We start from the raw sequence: 22,927 nt of genomic DNA, 5'->3' as shown, positions 1-22,927 counted from the left end.
TGTTCAAATTGTAGTTAATAAAGATGGGAGCATAGGAACGACGCTGTATCGTAAGCCTTCTGCAGGGAATTCCCTGCTTCACGTTACCAGCTCCCACTCTACCCCTCTCATTACAAGTGTGCCCTATGGACAGTATTTGAGAATTAAACGCAATTGCAGTGCAGACTCTGATTTCGAAAGGGAGGCCAAGTTGCTGCGGTCGCGGCTACAGCAACAAATGCCTCAAGAAAGCCTACCTCAAGGCCAAACACCAAAACAGAGCCTTATACATGACTCCAAACCAAAAAGGGCCAGTCCAGGTGTTCGGCTCATCACCAGGTTCTCAAGTCAGCACCGACAGGTGCGAGAGATTATGAAAAAATATTGGTACCTCCTGATGGGAGATGAAAAAGTTGCCAAACATTTGAAATCATACCCTGAAATCACCTTCAGGCGATCTCGATCCCTTAGGGACACCCTGGTACACAAACCAAGATCTCTAATGAATCCAAAAAGGGCAGTAGACCATGCCATCGATGTCATTTTTGCTGATTTATACATGCAGCACGGGTCATTCTGCTCCCGAATGGCCGTCTCTTTAGACCCAATTTTTCAGTAACATGCCAATCAATAGGCTTTGTATACATCATGCAATGTGAATGTCAAATGTTTTATATTGGTAAAACTAAACGACCTTTTTTTTGCAGAATAAGGGACCATGTCTCTCTGATACATAAAAAAAAAAAGAATGGAAACTCCTATTAGTCGACATATTGGTCTATACCATAATTTTGACAGTAGCTATATGCACTTTTTTGCCCTTGAACATATCCGCCCGGGAGACATAGGAGGTGACTATGATAAATTGCTTCTGCAAAAAGAGGCACGCTGGATACATGAGCTATCCGCTTTAAAATACCCGGGCCTCAATGATGCATTTAGTTTTAAACCTTTTGTGAACAGTACCTAAAGTATATATTTATTTATATATATATTTTTTTCCCCATTTATTGGATACTATGTCTTCACAGGCTGCCCTTCGAATCAGGATTTATCTATCTACAATGCAGGTAATATCAACCCAACATCACTTGTCCTCCTATTCATTCATGTCCCTTTAGGCCACACAGATGCCAGGGGCACCCAGTGTGATAGGCGAATAATCAATCGCTTTTCACTTGGGAGCCCTAGAGGTGTTAGTCCCGATCGATGGCTAGGATGGGGGCAGCATTGTGTGTGTGTGTATATATATATATATATCCAATTAATGCACCCTCTTGGGATGAATACTGATTTCGGCATCTACTTTAATTTTACTATTATTCCTGTTTTCCCTTTAAACTTATGTTGGTTTATTTTGTTTAGCGTATTTCATTTGTCCTGCTCATCATCCTATTTTCAAGATGGTCCTCCAGGCTTCTGCTACCCCATAGACGTATTGGGTGTATTTTGCCGTCTTGCGCATGCGCACTGCCAATCTAAGACGCAGCCAGCGTCAAGCGTACCTGCCGCTCTCCTCATCCACTCATCCTCCATTCTCACTACACGTCCGCATCCCATCGGTGACGTCAGACGCCGCCGGGATGGAAGGTCTATAAGAATGCGGTTACACACCACAACTCTCTGTCACAGGCTCTCCACCGGAGGGAGGGGTTACATCTCTCCCAAACGCTGTGCCTCTTTGATTCCTCTACAAGTAAGTGTCCCATGTGCAGCTATGTCTGGTTTTGACAGAAACTGCATACAAGGATTTTGTCTCAATTAGTTTTTTTTTTTTACTCTATAGAAGCACCTTCTGAGTATCTATTTCATGGAATACCATTTATGATTCCTAAAGCTTTGGCCACGGCTTCCCCACAGTTTACTGACCTATTACTGCCCTCCATACTTGCAGAGAGGGGTTTCTACCTCTAGCAAAAGATCATTGATTCCATTAAAGGTAATTCTCCACATGAACAATACGGTCAGTGTTGGACGCCCTGCCTGATATTTAATTTCAAACTTAAACTTTTAAATACTTATTCCCATTTATCCCTCACACTATTTTGTCCTTTTTTATTAAGGATACACAAATTCTATAACCTTCTGTGACCCTATAAGACGGGAACCTGTGGTATGGGAGACTTAGTTGATGTTGCTGCATTGCTGATGCTACTTAGCAAGCAATTTTTATCCAATACAATTTGTCTTCAATTTGTGGCAGCCTGGTAAGATTATAAATATTGATGTATTATCATTTTTCTGTTTATTATATATTATTATTGTTTTTTCAACTGTTTTCTCAGTTCATGTATAATTCATTGTCAATATACATTTTTACACATGTCTATGTTTACTTTAGATTGTCAAATTCTATCTTGCAACTATGTAATACTATATCTCAATCGTGTTTTTCTCTATTAATATTTAGAGTATACCACAATCTATGCCAAAACACCTGAGGAAGCTCCAAATTAGCGAAACATGTTTAGTGGTATTGAACTAAGGGTTTTTTTCTACTGCCTGCCCATTATGGGTTGTGAATATTGAGATACACATACTGTCTTTTTATTAATATTGGTGTCATGTCATAATAAAATTTGTTTTTATTGTAATTAATAATAAAATTATTATCTTTTATGGATATAGTTGTACCTCTCATTGTGTCTCAGGAACTGGATGCCGATTGCTCGGGAGAGCCCGGTAAAGTAATACGGCGGGGGGGGCTTCCAATGCCTGTAAAAGTAATACGGCGGCTCTTTAGCAGCTTCAGAATCGCCAGCTGAAAAAATTACATGTGCCTTACCGAAAAATTTGATTATTTTCGTTCAATTTGTTTTTGTTTTCGTTTTTCGGATCATTCGTTCTGATCGGCATTCACTACTTTGAATTATTTGGATGCATTCGTAATTCCTTCTGTTCCATTCGTTTAGATGCGCCATTCGTTACTTCAGATAATTTGTAATTTCGGATGCGTTCGTATTCGTTATATTCTGTTCGTTTAGATGCGCCATTCGTTACTTCAGGTAATTCATCATTTTGGATGCGTTTGTATTCGTTACGTTCACTAACAGTTAATTTAGCCAAAATTGAAAAGAAATTCCAATACCTATAATTTAAAAGTTTTTAATAAGTAGTAATAATAATAATTTTAATAAAAACTATAATAATAGTCAATAATTTAATTAAAATAGAAAATACAAAAAACGAAATTATCCGAATGTAATTGATTCGTTATATTCCTGGGTTGAATGTTTTTTTCGTTCCTACGGATTTTCGTTTTTTTTTTTTTTGGTTTTTGTTCTTTCGGATTTTCGTTCTTTCAGGTTTTCGTTTTCCGTATGTTTTCGTCAAAAGAGTCCTCTATTCATTTGGATGCTTTCGAATGAACAAATATGCAGAATCTGATCCAAAAACCAATTCGTAACAAAACGAATTGCACCCGTCTATCTCGGTGATATATCACCCTTCCAATCCAGTGATGTAGGGGGTAAGTCACTGGGCGGCAAGTGGTTAAAGGAGAACTCCGCTCTCCTCTCAGTTCCTGTCTTGGAGACCGCAGGGGCACCCGACATTGTGATTTGACCCTACAATAGCTCCCCTTTAAATTCTTTATTTATAGATGCTTTATATTTTATAGGAGGAAGAAGAACAATAGGTCCTAAAACAGAGTGTGATTGTGTGCCTTTGTGTCCTAAAAGTGTGGAAGGGGGGCAGGAAGCGGAGCCTAGCGGAGCAGACATGCATTGTTAGAGCTCCACACCGCTGAGGAGAGAAGAGAAGGACAAAGCGGAGCCTGCAGGCTCAAAAGGTATCCATTTGAACCTTTTTGCCCCAGGGAACAAACTGTGAAAGTTTGGGCAGGAAATATGGTACTGGGAGGAAACCGTGGCAGAAATAAAAATCACCTCACAAAGAGCTCACAGGCACTCACTGCAGCTGAAGCAGCTCCAGTCACCTCACAAGATACAGCATCAGGGCGCTCTCACAGACAGAAAATGTCACAGCAAGACTCTCCATTTGAGTCAGATACAGAACAAATCCTCTCACAAACTTCTCCACAAGCCTCCTCAGTATCCCCAGTAATATTATTACAATTTGAAAAGATGCTTCATAAGGCTTTAAAACAAACCTCAGACCAAATAACAAAAAGCCTAACCAAAGAAATAAGAGAGCTGGGAAACCGCACCGCAGCCTTAGAAATAAAAATGGATGGAATTGAAATTACAACCCAAGAAAATATAACAGAATTGGAACAATTAAAAAAAGAGAATTTAATACTTCAAACTAAGCTCGAAGATTACGAAAATAGAGCCAGGCGGTCAAACTTGCGCATAAGGGGAATACCTGAAACTGTGACAGACCTGGAATCTACTATTACTGCTCTATTACAAGAACTAAAGCCAGATATCCCTATTGAACGTTTAGAACTGGACAGAGTACACAGAGCCCTCACAGCCAAAAAGAAAGATGGACCCCCACGTGATATAATCACAAAATTTCATTATTACAGAACGAAAGAACAAATACTAATTGCTGCAAGAGAAAAAAAGGAACTTAATTTTCAAGGACACAATTATCAAATTTTTGCTGACCTATCCCAACTTACTATTACTAAAAGACGATCCATGAAACCCCAACTAATGGAACTGCAACGCCACAACATTATGTATCAATGGGGATTCCCCTTTTCAGTCAGATTTAACTACCAAGGTACAATTTACAGAAGCAGATCAGCAGATGAACTACAACAAACCCTTTTAAAATTAAATCTGACAGAAACCACAAGCAGCAACACTCCCACACGCAGAAGAATGGCATCATCTTCACCTTCAGGCAGCACCCAGAAAATTTCAGAACAAAATGGAAATCATCATTCTCACAAAAGAGGCCGTTATGCCACATCGTCCATGGACCAAGAAGATTCAATGGACTGACTTCCTAATTCCTGATATCTCTTCATTTATTATACTAAGAGATGGTTCTCTATAAAAAACCTATATTTATAACTGAATGTAACTGCATTCTGATAGTCACACACTGTGTGGGATCATGTTACATTCCAGTTATATTTCTTATTACTTCTGATTCATATAGCCTTAGAATATATAAGTGAAATAAGGAAATTCTTGTTCAGTTATATATTATCAGGTAATAACAATAGATTTATTACTTTTTAGGACAAATATGTTCAATAATCCAGACGTAATGGAAGCTTTTTCTTTCTTTTCTTAAAACAAATATATTATTACCTAACTAGTTCCTAGAACTATGTTTTTGTTTATTCTAATCTGAAGCAATACAACCTCAATTTTATGAGTTACATATTTTATTCATATGTAACTGTTTAGATATGTTAATTGTTTACTCTAAAAGGGTTAAAATCCCAAAATAATTCAAACTATCTTCATCAATACCAAAGTTATTAACAGTACTTTTCTAACTGAATTATTTAGCCTAGGGCAAGACTAACCATATACAACCACCCTGGAATAAATAATTTCAACAAAAACTATATTCTGCACTCCAATTAATGAAACATCATTTTGATGTCTTTTGACATAGCACTTCTCTCTTGTAAGTGGAAGATCCATGTACCCCCATTAGCCCTCCTCATTCTCCCAACCATATTATGTGGGAGTGTGACGAAGGCACTTATTTCCCTGAGAGAGATATTTATTCTCTTTCACGGGTAAATTGTGATTACTTGCAAAAAATAATTTACACAATGTATCATCTAATCTCATATGTTTTTTGTTTACTCTTTACTCCAGAATTCACTGGTTTCTTTTCTATCTATTCATCTCTTCAGTCCACACAGGTTGATCTGCGCAGTCAGCTCTGCATAACAAAAAGTAAGTCAAAACTATTTGATCTATTGCCATGGCACCACTGAATATACTTTCCCTGAATGTTCAGGGAATAAATGTCCCTCAAAAAAGGACCAAAGCCTTCCGTACTTTCCATAACAAGAAGGCTCACATAGTATGCCTCCAAGAAACACACTTCACCAAAGATTCTACTCCAAAATATATTTCTCCTTTTTATCAACAAATTTACACGGCTTCTGCCTGTACCAAGCAAAGGGGAACTCTAATTGCATTTCACCGATCCACACCATTCACCTTATCATCAGAAATTAAAGACCCAGAAGGTAGATACCTGATACTCATGGGTTATATAATGGATACAGCAATCACGGTGATTTCCTACTACGCTCCTAACAAACAACCTACACCATTCCTCTCACATATATTACAAGTGATTAATACACACAAAATAGGAACAGTGATAATGTGTGGGGATTCGAACCAGGTCCTCCTCCCATTTCTAGATAAATCACCTTTTACACCATCCAAAATAACCTCTAGATTACCTTTTTCTCAACTTCTTTCCAAATACAATCTGGTAGATTCGTGGAGAGAAAGTAACCCAATGAAAAAGAAATTCACTTATTTCTCGCACCCTCATCAAACCTTCACCAGAATAGATCATATTTTTCTAACAATAGGAATGATATCAGAAATTATTGCATCAGATATAATTCCGATTCCGTGGTCTAACCATAATGCAGTATACACTACTATAGCCTCAGCCATACCAAAAGCGCATGACCCAACGTGGTACTTACCGGACATAATGCTCAAACACCCACTACATCAGATGGCCATTGAACAAGCTTTAAAGGAATACATATCAATTAATAATACAACAGACATCTCCCCAATAACACTGTGGGAAGCTCATAAGCCTGTCTTGCGTGGTACAATACAAAGACAAATGGCACTATTTAAACGGGAACGCAAAAATCTAGCAAAAAAACTAGAACTCAATTTTAATGCAGCCTACATATCATTTCAAGATAATCCATCTCAGAGTACAAAATCTCATCTGGAAAAATCTATATTGGAATACGATCTATTTCTCACTGAGTCAGTTGATAAATCCCTCAAACGCTCCAAACACAATTTCTACATGAATACAAACAAACCAGGTACATATTTGGCTGGGGCATTAAATTCAACTAACAAATCTTTCAAACTAATACGTTTGAAATTATCAAAAAATGTTTACACTTGTAATCCAGTTAAAATAGTCCATAAATTTCACTCACATCTCGCAACTTTATACAAGACAAACAATGAATTTAATCCTACAGAGGCTGAATCCTTCTTCTCAAAAATAACCTTACCTGAGTTATCTCAGAATCAAAAAAGCAGTTTGGAGGAGCCTATAACTATAGATGAAGTTGCTAACGCCATAAAAGACCTAAAACTTAACAAAAGACCAGGCCCAGACGGCTACTCGGCTTTATACTATAAAACATTCTCAGAAATACTCTCTCCCATTCTCACTGAAACTTTTAACAAACTTCTAGATGGACATTCTTTTCGGCAAGAAACACTAATGGCAATTGTTTGTATGATCCCAAAACCCCTTTCTGATGATACTTCCTGTGTGAATTATCGGCCTATCTCTCTGTTAAACCTCGATATTAAATTATTAGCAAAAATAATAGCAAAACGCCTCAATAGCATTATAGGAAAATTAATACATAGAGATCAAGTAGGCTTCATGCCAAATAGACAGGCAGGCGATAATATACGCAGGGCAGTGTTATTGGCACATATTGCTAAAAAACGGAAAATCCCTTTATGTTTTCTATCTCTCGATATTAAGAGGGCATTTGACACAGTATCCTGGCAATATATGCAATATTCATTACAAAAATGGGGTTTTGGACCCCACTTTTTAACATGGATCAAAGCATTATATAATAAACCCAAAGCCTATATAAAATATGCTGGATACAAATCTGAAGCCTTTAATATCGAAAGAGGTACCCGACAGGGTTGCCCATTATCTCCCTTATTATTTGCCCTTATACTCGAACCCATGGCCCAATACATCAGAACAAACCAAACTATAACTGGCATTGAAGTAGGAGGTATTACACACAAACTATGTATATTTGCAGACGATATATTACTTTTTCTATCATCACCACAGGTCTCTGGTCCTAACTTAATACCAGCTCTTGATGGATTTGCAGCCCTATCCGGCCTTATGATTAATCCTAAGAAATGCCTAGTGCTTAATATTTCACTCACAAACATGGAATTGATCCAGGCTAGGGCTGCACTCCCATTCACATGGGCAGAAAAATCAATCCCATATCTTGGAATTCATTTAACAGCATCTCATTCTGACTTATTCTCAACCAATTATCCTCCTGTATTAAGACAGATCACAAATCTAATAAAACAATGGTCGCAACTTCCTTTATCCTGGATAGGGAAGATTAATGCAATCAAAATGACTATTCTACCCAAATTGCTTTATCTATTCAGAGTCCTCCCTATTCCAATTCCTTCCTATTTTTTGAGAATAGTACAAAAAAGAGCAACTTCGTTTATATGGGGCTCTTCTAAACCACGTATACCTATACACACACTACATCTTCCCAAAAATAAAGGAGGCCTGGGATACCCTAATTTTACTAACTACTACAGAGCAGCACATTTGGCCAGTCTGTCCAAATACCATGCAAAACAGGAAATCCCATTATGGGTATTTATAGAGGCTTCAGAAAATGACCCTCTATTAATATCAAATTTATTATAGCTTGATCCTAAAGACCGCTTTAAAATTCATAATCTCATAACTAAACACTTCTTATCTCTCTGGGATAAACTAAAAACCAAATATCAGTTACAATCTCCACACAATCCTCTCCTTTCTTTTATCAGAAATCCGGCCTTTTATCCGGCATGGATCTACCCAAATTCTTTTAAAGCTTGGACAACATCAGGCATTCAGACACTAAATGACTTCATAGCATCTAAATCATTCCTTTCATTCCCATCGCTTAGAGAAAAATATGATCTACCAAACTCTGAGATATTTAGATATCTCCAAATCAAAAATTTCTATACACCATTCCTAAAGGGGGATACACCATTATCCCAATTATCCATTTTTGAATCAATCTGCACAAAAGATCCATTTGCTAAAGGTACAATTTCATCACTTTATAATCAATTATATGGAGTAGCAAATCTTAATAGACCCTCTTACGTTCAGAGGTGGGAGGAGGACCTGGGACGAACTTTAGAAGACACGGACTGGTCTAACATATGGCTCACATCTAAGTCATCTTCACCCAACATCTTAGCACTGGAGACAAATTATAAAGTCCTAACTCGCTGGTACTTTGTACCCGCTAGAGTGGCAAAATATTCACCTAATACCTCAGCTCTTTGTTTTCGAGGATGCCCAGAAATAGGCACATATTTACACATATGGTGGACGTGCCCAGTAATCCAAACCTTCTGGAAGGAAGTCTTCGTGATTGCATCTAAAATATTTAAAAAAATAATACAACCAGATCCATATTTAACTTTACTTAATCTAAAACCGGAATGGTTAACACTCTCTCAATTCAAACTTATGATCCAACTAATAACGGCTGCAAAACAAATAGTGGTCAAGGCATGGAAATCTCCTACATTGGTACTAGCAGAAACAATTCACAGAATGAATAATACAATGTCCCATGCTAAGATGGTAGCCATCGATCAAAATCAAATTCCAAAATTTGAAAAACTTTGGCATCCTTGGATAAAACAACAGTTCCTGTCAAATTTCAATGACTCTGTCCTGTTGCCATGGTAACAGATTAAATGACTTACAGAGACACCCATTCTAAGGCTTCAAAGAGAACTAAAAAGAATAATAAACTGACGAGCGGGACAACCTTGTGGACCATACCTCTACCTTTCTACCCTTTTTCTTCTTTCTCTTTCCTTTTCTCCACCTCACGATTAAAGCTCATTATCAGAATTTATTTGACCTATATACACTCTACTTGTAAACAATATGTATAGTAGGTATAAATCATTTAAATACCTACAAAAGTAACTAAGGAAATGATATATATCTTTAATTTAGGTTTACGTGAACCCAATGTTTAATATTTGAAATTTCATGATATTTACCTATATAAACCCTACTGTAAAACAATGAGCTTACTTTATAGATCCTTGTAAACTTACTTTATGTATCTTTATAACATTGTATACTCAATAAACTTCTTTTGACAAGGAAAAGTGTGGAAAAGACTCTGCAAACGACGAAAACCCAAGGATGAAGAATCAGCTGACATTATATTGGATGGCACGGAGTTGGCAATGATCAAAAATGTTCCCCTCAATCAACACTGGAAAGAAGGGAAAAGCCAAACAGGTGCGAGCAACAAAAATACAACACACTGTCTGCTCTACACTTGCCAATTGTTGCTAAGGGGCATATCTAAAAACAAATTTACATAACTATTCATCCTGTGAAATTGCATTTACTGTACATTCGTTCCGTGCAAATGTGGGCAAAAACAAATGTCATTGGGCTGTTTTTCTCTTTAGGTTGAATGTTTTCATTGACGCAAAATAAAGTGACCTACCGTATATACTCGAGTATAAGCCGAGGTGTCTCCTGCTGTGTTATGCAGTTTGTTCGGCCGCCGTCCATTGTAACAAAGCCCCACCTCCTCCCCGTCCGTGATGGATGGCCGCCGAACAGACTGCATAACACAGCGGGAGACACCTGCTGTTTTAGTAATCACAGGTACAGCTGCAGATGGGCACAATGAGGCTGCAGATGGGCACTATGAAGCTGCAGATGGGCACAGTGAGGCTGCAGATGGGCACTATGAAGCTGCAGATGGGCACAGTGAGGCTGCAGGTGGGCACTGATGATACAGGTGGGCACAGTGAGGCTGCAAATGGGCACAGTGAGGCTACAAATGGGCACAGTGAGGCTGCAGATGGGACACAATGAAGCTGCAGATGGGCACAGTGAGGCTGCAGATGGGCATTGATGATACAGGTGGGCACAGTGAGGCTGCAAATGGGCACAGTGAGGCTGCAGGTGGGCATTGTTTACCCAGTAGCTGCTGCATTTCCCACCCTAGGCTTATACTCGAGTCCCAGTTTTTTGTGGTAAAATTAGGCGCCTTGGCTTATATTAGGGTCGGCCTATACTTGAGTATATACAGTAATTTGTGGTTTAGACATGCTCACTATTAGGGAAACACAATAAAATCAAATAGAATCGATGTGGTGCCTATCAGTGGCCGCCCTCCCCCTCTACCCACGGCCACCACCCTATATAAAGAGATAGATTAATTCGTAGCATGAGCTCTGTCCACGGTCGCCGTGGCCACCCCCTATTCATGCGTCAGGCCCTTTTCAGGATGCCCGGTGCATGAATTACAGCGGTGGGGGTGTTTTTCTTTTTTGAAGCACCTGATTAGAGGCAGAGGCTCTGATAGGCTTCACAACAGGGTGGGCATTGCGCCAGAAGCCCACCCAGGTGTTACAACAGCAAATGAATATTCACTATTGAGACACTGATCCTCAATCTGGCCAATTAGAAGCAGGTCTGAGACCCGTTTTTCGATTGGCCAAAAAAGAGAAGAGTCCCAATTGGCCACAAGGGAGGAGGAAGGAGGAAATGGCCGTGGAGAGCAGGGGAAGGAAAAGCCGCCACCCAGGGGAAGCCGCTGATCGACCTGACCGATCAACCTACCAACTGGGGGGTACTGTTGCCACCCCCCCAAAAAAATTACCACCTGCCGCCACTGGAACCTATGTGCCAAATTTAAGTGCTGGTGCAGAGTTAACCATACATAAACTACTATATCCACGAAAACGATTCTTCAATAACATGTATCTGTGCTGTGGATAAGGTTAGTGACAAAATCCAGTCATTTTTGTGTTTTTATTAAAAGTCAGAATCTACAAAAAGTATATCTGCTGACTTCTAATTAACAGACACTCACCTGTCCCAGGATCCAGCGATGCGGCCGTCTGAATCCTCAATTCTCTCCCTCTCATCTCCCCGATGCCGGCATTACAAGCGTGGGCACCTGAGTTTGACAGCTTGCGGCTTCGCAGCTGGGTGCGCAATGCGCATGCACGAGTCGTGATGCTCCTCCTCAGTGGTTGGGCAATCTTCTGGGACCTGTGACGTGTCCCAGAAGACGGCAGGGAGGGAGGGGGAGAGGAGAACTTCCGCTCAGATCACCTAGGCTGCCCAAGCAGAAGTGGGAGCGGGTACCTGTCAAAACTAGGTGCCCACTCCCCTCCCAAAAAAATGACATGCCAAATGTCAGAAGGGGGAAGGAATGCTTAAAGCAGTTGCCGACCTCCCCATGTACATATACTGCAGGTACAGGCACGTGATCTCACGCTTCTAGGTCTGCAACACGCACGCGCGCCCCTGGCAACCCGCTCCCACTGTGATTGGACACAGCAGGAGCCAATCAGCGGGTCCGGTGGACCCACTGTCTACGAGGACCCGCTGATCGTTCCCGACAGACTTGTAAACAAGGCAGATCGCTGTTCTGTGACATGGGAAGACAAAGATCTTGTGTTTCTGCTAAGCAGAAAACAGTTCTCTGTCTTCTCACAGTACAAGCCCCTCCCCCACACAGTTAGAAAGCACTTCCTAGGCATACATTCAACCCTTTGATCGCCCCTGATGTTAGCCCATTCCCTGCCAGTGTCATTAGTACAGTGACAGTACATATTTTTTAGCACTGATCACTGTACTGGCGTCACTGGTCCCCAAAAAAGTGTCAAAAGTGTCACTTAGGCTACTTTCACACTGAGGAGCTTTACTGGCGCTATAGCGCTAAAAGTAGAGCCTACAAAGCGTCTGTAAAGCGCCTCTGCTCTCACTCCAGTGTGAAAGCCTGAGGGCTTTCACACTGGAGCGGTGCGCTTGCAGGACGCTAAAAAAAGTCCTACAAGCAGCATCTTTGAGGCGCTTCAGGAGAGGTGTATACACCGCTCCAAAGCGCCCCTGCCCATTGAAATCAATGGGCAGCGCCGACAAAGCGGGGCTGCAGCGGTGCTTTGCGGGCGCTTTTAACCCTTTTTCGGCCATTAGCAGGGGTTAAAAGCAGCCGAAAAGCGCTGCAAAAACGGCGGTAAAGCACCGCTAAAAATAGCGGCGCTTTACCGCCAACGCCCGCACCAGTGTGAAAGTGCCCTAAGTGTCTGATTTGTTCGCCGCAATGTCACAGTCCCGCTATAAGTCGCTGATCGCCACCATTACTATTTAAAAAAAAAAAAAATTCCATAAAAATATCCCATAGTTTGTAGACGCGATAACATTTGCGCAAATCAATATACACTTATTGGGATTTTTTTACCAAAAATATGTAGCAGAATACATATTGGTCTAAACTGATGAAGAAATTAGATTTTTTCACATTTTTTTTTTTTATTATTGGATATGTGTTTTATAGCAGAAAGTAAAAAATTATTGTTTTTGTTTTTTCAAAATTGTCGGTCTTTTTTGTTTTTAGCGCAAAAAATAATAACCGCAAATACCAGCAACCGCAAATACCACCAAAAGAAAGCTCTGTTTGTGGGAAAACGACCATGCACGACCACACAATTGTTAGTTAAAGTATGGCAGTGCCGTATCGCAAAAAATGGCCAGGTCATGAAGGGGGGGTAAACCTTCCGGAGCTGAAATAGTTAAAGTAAATACTATTATACAAATCTTGCAATCAAAATAAATCAAGCAGTTCTATAGGGAATTGTTCGCAGAAAGGCCAAAAGCATTCACTAAATGTAGGGACAGTCGGATGCCATTAATTCCCAATTTCCAGGGGGATGATTGGGATGATATGTGGGACTACCCATTTAGGACTCTTGTGTAGGCTATGGACTGCTACATCCAGTTTAAACTGCTCCATAGAGCTTATTATACTCCAGCAAAAATAGCCAGTATTTATGGCACTGGCTTGGTGGAGTGCTGGCGCTGTACCACCTCCCCTGCCGATTTTGATCTTCTGGCACTGTCAGCCGATATGGGAGTTTTGAATGAGGGTCACTCGTACCCTCCAAGATTTACTTTCCCTTCCAGCCCCTTTACCTATCCCGGTTTGTCTGCTAGGCCTAGTGGAGAAGGTAGCACCATACAGGGCTCAAAGGACTTTTCTCCCACTTTCACTTTTTTTATGCCCGTAATGCCGTGTGCACACGACCGGACTTTTCGACCGAACTGGTCCGACGGAACGAATCCGTCGGACAATTCGACCGTGCGTGGGCTTCATCGGACCTGCAGCGGACCTTTTCTGTCGAAAATGTGACGGGCTTTAGATTTAGAACACGTTTCAAATCTTTCCGACGGACTCGAGTCCGGTCAAAAAATCAGTTCGTCTGTATGCTAGTCCGACGGAAGAAAGCCAACGCTAGGGCAGCTATTGGCTACTGGCTATGAACTTCCTTATTCTAGTCGGGTCGTACGTCATTACGGTCGAATCTATCGGACTTTGTTGTGATCGTGTGTAGACAAGTCCGATTCGACGGAACTCCGTTGAAAGTCCGTCGGAAAGACCGTCGGACCTTTGATGCCGAAAAGTCCGGTCGTGTGTACACGGCATAACGCCATCTTGTTGTGCTGGAAGAAACCAGAGGCCCCTTCATTATCTTACTGGAAGGGCATTGTCAACAAGGTTCTGCCTCTATATAAAGCCATGTACAGGAGGAGCTTCCCCCAAAAGTTCGAAAAAAAATAAGGCAGTGTTGGCTTCAGCCACTGACACACTTGATTGAGTTTTTCCTTTGATGCCATCATAACAGCCCTGATATCTTTTTCTCTTATGTGGACTGGGGTTTCTAGTCTTGGCCAAGGGGGCCTTACTGCTTTCATGGGGTTAATGTTCTGTAGGGGGCCACTTGTCCTTTTTATCTTATTCACTTTATAGAAATGTTGCACAAATGGAAAGAGGGGAAAGGGGAGGGGTTCTCTTACCTAGCCAGTTGTGTCTGTTAGATAGGCTCACCGACCTGGTGAGATTTATCACTGGCTTGTACATTACGAAAAGCCTAATAAAAACTCTTTTGCAAAATAATTTAATCAGTAAAGTCCATAATGATGAACAAGAAACCCTCTTGTTAAAAGTGCCAGTGCTCAAAACTCATACCGAAGTGACAATTTTCTTCATAGTATAAAGTGCCTATCACCGCCAACACTACTCCGTGCAGTTTAATGTGCCCCAACTCCAATGGGTTTAAAATCGCCAAATGAAGGTGAACCCCATTAGCTTATACCAAAGGAGGTCTAATCAAGCTTTCCCACAGCTCTGCTGTGCGTGGCTGCTAGTCCTCTATTCGCACTTTTTTCTTGCTGGAACTTAGATCAAGTGGAAATTTGACTAACTGGCGAGTTAAAAAAATGGAGTTTAAAACTGGAAATTATAACAGAAGTCTTCAAACCTGTAAGTAACATCTGGTATTTCCTGTTAGTAATATTATCCCTTTCATGACTAATGCCGCATACACACGACCGGACTTTTCGGCAACAATTCGATATATATATATATATATATATATATATATATATATATATATATATATATTTTTTGTTTTTAGTAGAGAATCTAGAGAATAAAAAGGCGATTGTTGCAATATTTTATATCACACGGTATTTGTGCAGCAGTCTTTTAAACGCAAGACACTTTCATGAATTTTAAAAAAAACTAAACCGTAAATTTAGCCCAATTTTTTTGTATAATGTGAAAGATGATGTTACGCCAAGTAAATAGATACCAAACATGTCACACATGTCAACACTCGTGGAATGGCGCCAAACTACGGTACCTAAAAATCTCCATAGGCGACGCTTTAAAAAATTTTTATGGTTACCAGGTTAGAGTTACAGAAGAGATCTGGTGCTGGAATTATTGCTCTCACTCTGACGATTGCGGTGATACCTCACATGTGTGATTTGAACACCGTTTACATATGCGGGCGCGGCTTCCGTATGCGTTTTCTTTGCTGCGCGGGCTCACGGGGACGGGGGGGCGCTTTATATATATAATTTTTTTTTTTTTTTTTCTTTATTTCTTTTTTTTTTACATTGTGTTTAAAAAAAAAAATTTGGATCACTTTTATTGCTGTCACATGGGATATAAACATATATGGTACTCTTTATGGAGGGATCGGGGGTCTAAAAGACCCCAAAACCCTCCTTTGCACTTCAAGACATTTAGATTGCTGAAAACCGAGATTCTGAATACTGTAAAAACCGGCGCCATTGGCAGCCGAGTAAACCGGAAGTGACGTCGCTTCCGTATTTACATACAGGAGACAGGAACAAAGCCGTTTCTGGCTTCGTGCCAGTCTGTGTCTAGACACCTTAATTGTCGGGTCTCCCGGTGGCACAGGAGGCCCGGTAAGAGCGGCAGAAGGTGGCAGGAGGGGGATGTCCCCTCCCACTCCTCCGGGATAACAACCGAGCGGCTTTTAGCCGCATCGGTTGTTATCCCTGGAAAGCCGACCACCCGCTCTAGAAAACGGTATCGGGATGATGCCTGCAGCTGCATAACATCCCGGCATAACCCCCTAAAGCTGAGGCCGCATATATGTGTACACTCTGCGCGAAGGGGTTATTATTGTAACTGGTATAATGAGTGTTAGCAAGATTAAATGTTTTGTGTAGTGCACAATGTGTCGCATGTATACAACAATGGAGCAACAGCTCCAGCATGGATACAGATGTGAGCAGGTTGCCCTTCTGGAAGCTCACATTAGAGATCTGGAGGAGAAAATTGCAACATTGGGCAGAACTGACAACCTTGAAAGGAGTTTTCTGCTCACTGAGCAGGTGGCTATTAGGGTTGATGGGGAGGGTGGAGGGGTAAGTAAGGATTATCAGGTAAGAAGATTGGTTACTGTAGATAGAGTTGTAGGGGCTCACAGAAAAGAAAGGCCAGCCCTGGGTTTGAGTGCCCTAACAGATTTGCCAAGTTGGGTGAAGATGTGAGGGTGCCAAGCTCAGAGGTGGCAGCCCTAGATGTTACTGCTTCCCCTACCACCCAGGAGAGCAGCCCATTTAGTAGTGGTGATAAGGGTAAAGCAGGTAGGCCTAGACAGTTGGTGGTAACAGGGGATTCTATAATCAGAAGGACTGATAGAATAATTTGTCGCCAGGATCGCCTCAACCGAATGCTTTGCTGTCTCCCTGGTGCCAGGGTTTGGCATGTGGTGGACCAAAATGATAATTTACTGGGAGGCGCTGGGCATGACCCAGATGTCTTGGTCCACATTGGAACCAATGACAGAATACATGGAAGGTGGAGGCTCCTCAACAACCAATTTAAAGAACTAGGCTAGGAAGGACCTCCAAGGTGATATTCTCTGAAATATTGCCTGTGCCATGCACAACACAGGAAAGACAGGGGGACATTAAAGAACTGAATGCATGGCTAAAGTGGGTATAGGATTGTGTAGATGGAATTGTATGATATTTTTTTTTTTTTTTGGTTGAACTAGATGGATTTCTTTCTTTTTTAACCTGACTAACTGTAACTTATGCACAGCACAGATACATTTTATTAAAGGATCATTTTGTGGATATAGTAGTTTATGTATGGTTAACTATGCACCAGCACTTTAATTTGGCACATAGGTTCATTTATTTATGTTTATTAAGGCACCATATTGATTCTTTAGGATTTTGTTGGGTTTACTTAATGGTGAGCGCATCTAAACCAAAAATGTGTTAATTATTCAATGTGTACATTGAATCGAGAGGACGCAGCTACCAATAAGCAAGATTTATAGATTGTTGCACAGGTAATACCAGTTTACTACAGAATAAAGTGAATTGGGAAACTACCACATTATGGCAGGAAGATGGAGCTGATGATCTTAGTACAGAAGTATGTATACCATATGATCATCAACTCCATCTACTGACCATAATTCTGCATTCTCCTGATTCATGTTTCCTTATTCTTAAGAATGAAGAACTTCCGACCTGGAGAGAAAATGTCCCAACAACTTTTGTTTTTGCCTTCATTCATACAGGAAAAATGTACATATACAGTTTCAAAGGATAATAGTGTTCAGCCCAACCAACAGAGATAAAGTAATTCATATACTGTATATGGGTGGGTGCTGCAGAGGGTTTGGTTAGCACAGGACATCTAAAATATCATAAAGTGCAAGCCATACTTTCCATACTGGTTTATTTTTAAACTGAACAATTAAATTACTTCACTTAAATGCATCCTCATCCTGCAGAAGAAGTCTCAGAACTTGATGAAAAAAAAATCCCACTACTAAAGCAGAAGAACAACGAGAATGAAAGGAGGTCATCACCGGGGACTACTGGGGTTTATCCAAACTCAGGTATGATGGGACACAGCTTCCTGTATGGGTTGTAGAGCCAATTTAAAGTGACTTTTTAGTCATAACCTTTTTTTTTTTACTTTTTGATGAAGGGAGGAAGTGCTTAAAACAGTGGTTCTCAACTCCAGTCCTCAGGACCCACCAACAGGCCAGGTTTGCAAGATAGCTGAAATACATCACAGGTGATATCACTTGCTGCTCAGTGATTGCAGTATTCTAGTCTGCAACTCCCCAAGGTAATACTTAAAATCTGGCCTGTTGGTGGGTCCCGAGGACTGGAGTTGAGAACCACTGGCTTAAAACCTCTCATGTTTTAATTGCTGTCTGTCATGGTGGTATTTGCCTTTGTTATAGTGATGGGATATCCGAAACTCTACAGATGTCAATAGAGAAAAGAGTGAAAAACCCTTTCAATTGGGACACCTGTTGTGGGAACAGTTATCTATGGGAAATTCTTCTATCATTATGGCGAGATTTCCTCTCACTTCTTGTTATGTCTACAAAAACTGGAGGTGAAGGACCATCTCCCCAATGGGACAGCAAAATTAAAACCTGACAGTTTTAGCTATTCCCTTCTCTATGCTAGAGATATATTTAAAGTATAACTAGAGGCAAAACTTTTTTGGGGGTTTGGGATAGAGTGGAGATGGATTAGAACCCCTGTCAGTTATTATTGCTGCCTGTGTCCCCATTAAGGAGATTCATCCTCCATATTTGTTCTCTTTACCATTATCATCAAAAGTGAAAGAAAACCCCAAATATTGGGTTGTCCCCAGAAAAGTAATAGATGGGAAACATTCCAATGAGGACACTAGTTCTGGTGACCTGGGGGTCCCCAAGGAATTTCCTTAATTTGCAGGGATTTCCTCTCACTTCTTGTTTTGGCTATGGGACAGGAAGTGAAGGGAAATCTCCACAATGGGACACAGAAGGTGAAAATAAATCAGACAGGAGTTATAACCTTCCCTTGCTCTATCCAAAATGGAGGAAAAAAAGTTTTATAGTCCTATAGTTCTACTAAGTTGAACTTTCTGCACTTCCGATAACATTATGAAATCGCTCCATAATTCTTGCATCTCTTACCCCAGCGGCAACCTCTCACACTACGAGTAATAAAAAGTCATCTGTACGGAGCGATTCGGTAAATTCAGGACTGAGCGAGTGGCAGAAAAGTCTACTATCTAAACCAGTGACTCAGGAGAAGGCCAGTAAGTCCAATTTCACAAAAAATGCATAAGTGCATTTCATTAAAAGAGGCAGTCTGCATTCTGATTTTTTTTTTTCTTTTTTTTTTTCTTTTTTTTTTTTTTGTGGAAAATTGTTTTTATTAAACCTTTTTTAAATATGAGAAAAAAAAAAACAGTACAATCAATGACAGCAATATACAACCCCATGATAACTCTCACCAAGTCAATGAGCCTATTTAACATAATCAACTGACTATGTAAAAGAACAACCCAGCCACTCCCCCCTTCCCATATGTGCAACATTTCTATAAAGTGTATAAGAAAAAAAGGACAATTGGCCCACTCCTTTAGGTACATCTCAAGTACAGAGCATTGACTACATAAGACAAGAAGGCATCCTTGGCTAAGACTAATGCCCCGTACACACGGTCGGATTCTCCGACGGAAAATGTTTGATGGGAGCTTGTTGTCGGAAATTTCAACCCTGTGTAGGCTCCATCGGATATTTTCCATCGGAATTTCCGTCACACAAAATTTGAGATCTGGATCTCAAATTTTCCAAAAACAAAATCCGTTGTTGTAAATTCCGATCGTGTGTACACAATTTCCGACGCACAAAGTTCCACGCATGCTCGGAATCAAGCAGAAGAGCTGCACTGGCTATTGAACTTCATTCTTTTCGGCTCGTCGTATGTCACCGCGTTCTTGACGTTTGGAATTTCTGACAACATTTGTGTGACTGTGTGTATGCAAGACAAGTTTGAGCCGACATCCATCATAAAAAATCTGTGGTTTTTGTTGTCGGAATGTCCGATCGTGTGTACGGGGCATAAGACTCTGAGTCCACGCAAGGGGGAAACATTAGGACTATCACTGTAGTATCAAAGAAAAAACTCAATCTAGCGTGTCTGTGGATGAAAGCCAACACTGCCATTCCTTTGCAAACATTTTGGGGCAGCCCCTGCTCAAATATGTTGCTTTATATAGTGGCAAAACCTTGTTGACAATGCCCTTCCAATAAGATAATGATGATTCTGGTTTAATTCCAATTATCCTCATATATGCTGAGTTATTTAAAGTGTGGGCACCTGGCCACCACACCAATATACCGTATATATGAGCTTTTGAACAACTGATTCCAAACCTTGGGCATTAACAGCCTGTACTCTTCTGGGAAGGTTTTCGAGATTTTGGAGTGTGTTTGTGGTAATTTGTGCCTATCCGGCCCAAAGAACATTTGCCAAGTATTAATGCTGGATGAGAAGACCTGGCTTGAAATCAGAATTCTAGTTCATCCCAAAGGTGTTCAGAAGGGTGGAGGTCAGGGCTCTGTGCAGGACACTCCAGTTCCTCCACACAAGACTCGTCAGGCATGTCTTTATGGAGCTGTCTTTGTACACAGGGGTACGCTTGTGTTTGAACAGAAAACAGCCTTCCCCAGGGTAGGGCATCCCTATAACTGGCCATACATGGTTAGATTTTCATTTGAATGTTCATAGAAAAGCCATTTATCAGAGTATTCTTTCTTGCCATTGTTGAATCAACAGATTTTGTTGTAAACCCCTTAATTTTGCTGGTTTGTTCATCATCATTTTGCCAATCACCCCACTTCCGATCTCCCATACATGCACATGACACCAAACAGTCAATGTTTAAGTTTTATACCTCTTTATTCATGGAGTTAGTCTGGGGTTGTTCAATAGGTAGATATGAGATGCTCCACCAGACCCCACTTTATGAGAGTGTAATCCATAGCCGTAGCTTTTGTTACTGGACTTCCCTAGAAAGATCCTTTCCTTCTATTGCTTCCTCTTGTGCAGCACTCCCAAGTTGAACAGAAGGTCATTACTCTGAATAATTCCCTCTGCTTGACTGATAGAATTCCTTTGGAGTATTAATGCTGAGTAGGGATGAGCCGAACACCCCCCGGTTCGGTTCGCACCAGAACTTGCAAACAGACCAAAACTTCGCACGAACGTTAGAACCCCATTGAAGTCTATGGGACTCGAATATTCGAAATCAAAAGTGCTAATTTTAAAGGGTAATTTGCATAGCATTGTCCTAAAAAGGGTTTGGGGACCGGGGTCCTGACCCAGGGCACATGTATCAATGCAAAAAAAAGTTTTAAAACGTCCGTTTTTTTCGGGAGCAGTGATTTTAATAATGCTTAAAGTTAAACAATAAAAGTGTAATATTCCTTTAAATTTCATACCTGGGGGGTGTCTATAGTATGCCTGTAAAGGGGCACATGTTTCCCGTGTTTAGAACAGTTTGACAGCAAAATGACATTTCAAAAGAAAAAAAGTCATTTAAAACTACTCGCGGCTATTAATGAATTGCCGGTCCGACAATACACATAAAAGTTCATTGATAAAAACGGCATGGGAATTCCCCACAGGGGAACCCTGAACCAAAATTTAAAAAAAAACTGGCGTGGGGATCCCCCTAAATTCCATACCAGGCCCTTCAGGTCTGGTATGCATATTAAGGGGAACCCTGCACCAAAATTAAAAAAAAAAATTGGCGTGGGGTCCCCCTAAAAATCCATACCAGACCCTTATCCGAGCAAGCAACCTGGCAGGCCGCAGGAAAAGAGGGGGGGGACGAGAGAGCCCGGCACATCCCCGCGTGGGAATGCCCGGCTCTTTCCCCAGTGTTACTTGGTGGCTTTGCTGTACTCCAGTCGCCCGCCCTGGACCTCCTGGAACACTCCTCGACCTCCTTTGTTCTCTCCCGGGCCCTCGGCCCTCCTTACTCTCTCCCTGGCCCTCGGACCTCCTCCCTTGGAAGCATGTGACCCCCCCTTATATGAGAAAGAAATGGGAATTTGGGACTTTAAATGAGGTCCACGGACAACAGGGGGTAAATTAAAATGATGTTTATTGATCATGGAACCTGTATCAAACCATATTACAAACATAGACCTCATGTAAAAGAAGAACATTGTAATAAATGTCATTCAATACACCTACGCACATTTGTGTGAGCGCATGCACTAAGGCATCAAGAGTACATTAATATGTCAACTAGAGGCCACATGATAGTCACAAGCAATTGATGGATACATACAATGATAAATACATATATATACACATAGAAGCAGCATTAAGCGATGGAAGTAAAAATGTGTGAAACCATAATTGATTGAAGAAAAATGTTCTGAGTTGATAATGAAAATGTGAGCATGTATCTGCGTAACAAAATGCCCGACGCGTTTCGTGTGAACCACTCATCAGGGGCACAGTGCTCAAACATATCTATAAAATATAATAGGATGAACAAATTAATCTATATACAACCAATTGTAACCAGGTGAAGTAATTATACGACCCCTGAGTACTTACATAAAAATCAGTGCAGGGGAGATGTGGTGATGGTGGAGCCAGGGCCACATTTGCAGTCCTTACCGGGAGCTGAGGTGCCAGAAACATGCACTGGCGGGGCGCATGCACAGAGCCCCCCCACATGCACAGAACCCGGAACACTGAATCTGAATGATGAGACAATGACCTGCCGGTGCTGACTACCAAACGGGGTCTGAGAAAAAGAAACATGCATAGTCGGTATGTC

General features: G+C 40.9%; 1 protein-coding gene across 5 annotated transcripts in view; it reads left to right on the top strand.

Annotated features, from left to right (window-relative positions):
* Positions 1 to 22,927, top strand: part of LOC141148280 (interferon-induced very large GTPase 1-like) — a 203,949-nt gene that overhangs the window by 24,830 nt on the left and 156,192 nt on the right. For 3 of the 5 annotated variants that reach the window (XM_073635562.1, XM_073635558.1, XM_073635561.1), the window contains exons 3-5: positions 10,069 to 10,203; positions 18,063 to 18,170; positions 19,259 to 19,378. In XM_073635562.1, the coding sequence (XP_073491663.1) occupies positions 10,069 to 10,203; positions 18,063 to 18,170; positions 19,259 to 19,378 (363 nt within the window). Of the gene's footprint in view, positions 1 to 10,062; positions 10,204 to 18,062; positions 18,171 to 19,258; positions 19,379 to 22,927 lie in introns of all 5 variants that reach the window. The other 2 variants (XM_073635559.1, XM_073635560.1) reach the window with 1 other exon arrangement.

The sequence above is a fragment of the Aquarana catesbeiana genome, linkage group LG06 (assembly GCF_042186555.1).
Source record: "Aquarana catesbeiana isolate 2022-GZ linkage group LG06, ASM4218655v1, whole genome shotgun sequence".
NCBI lineage: Eukaryota > Metazoa > Chordata > Amphibia > Anura > Ranidae > Aquarana > Aquarana catesbeiana.
This window is presented reverse-complemented; position numbering and strand designations above follow the sequence as displayed.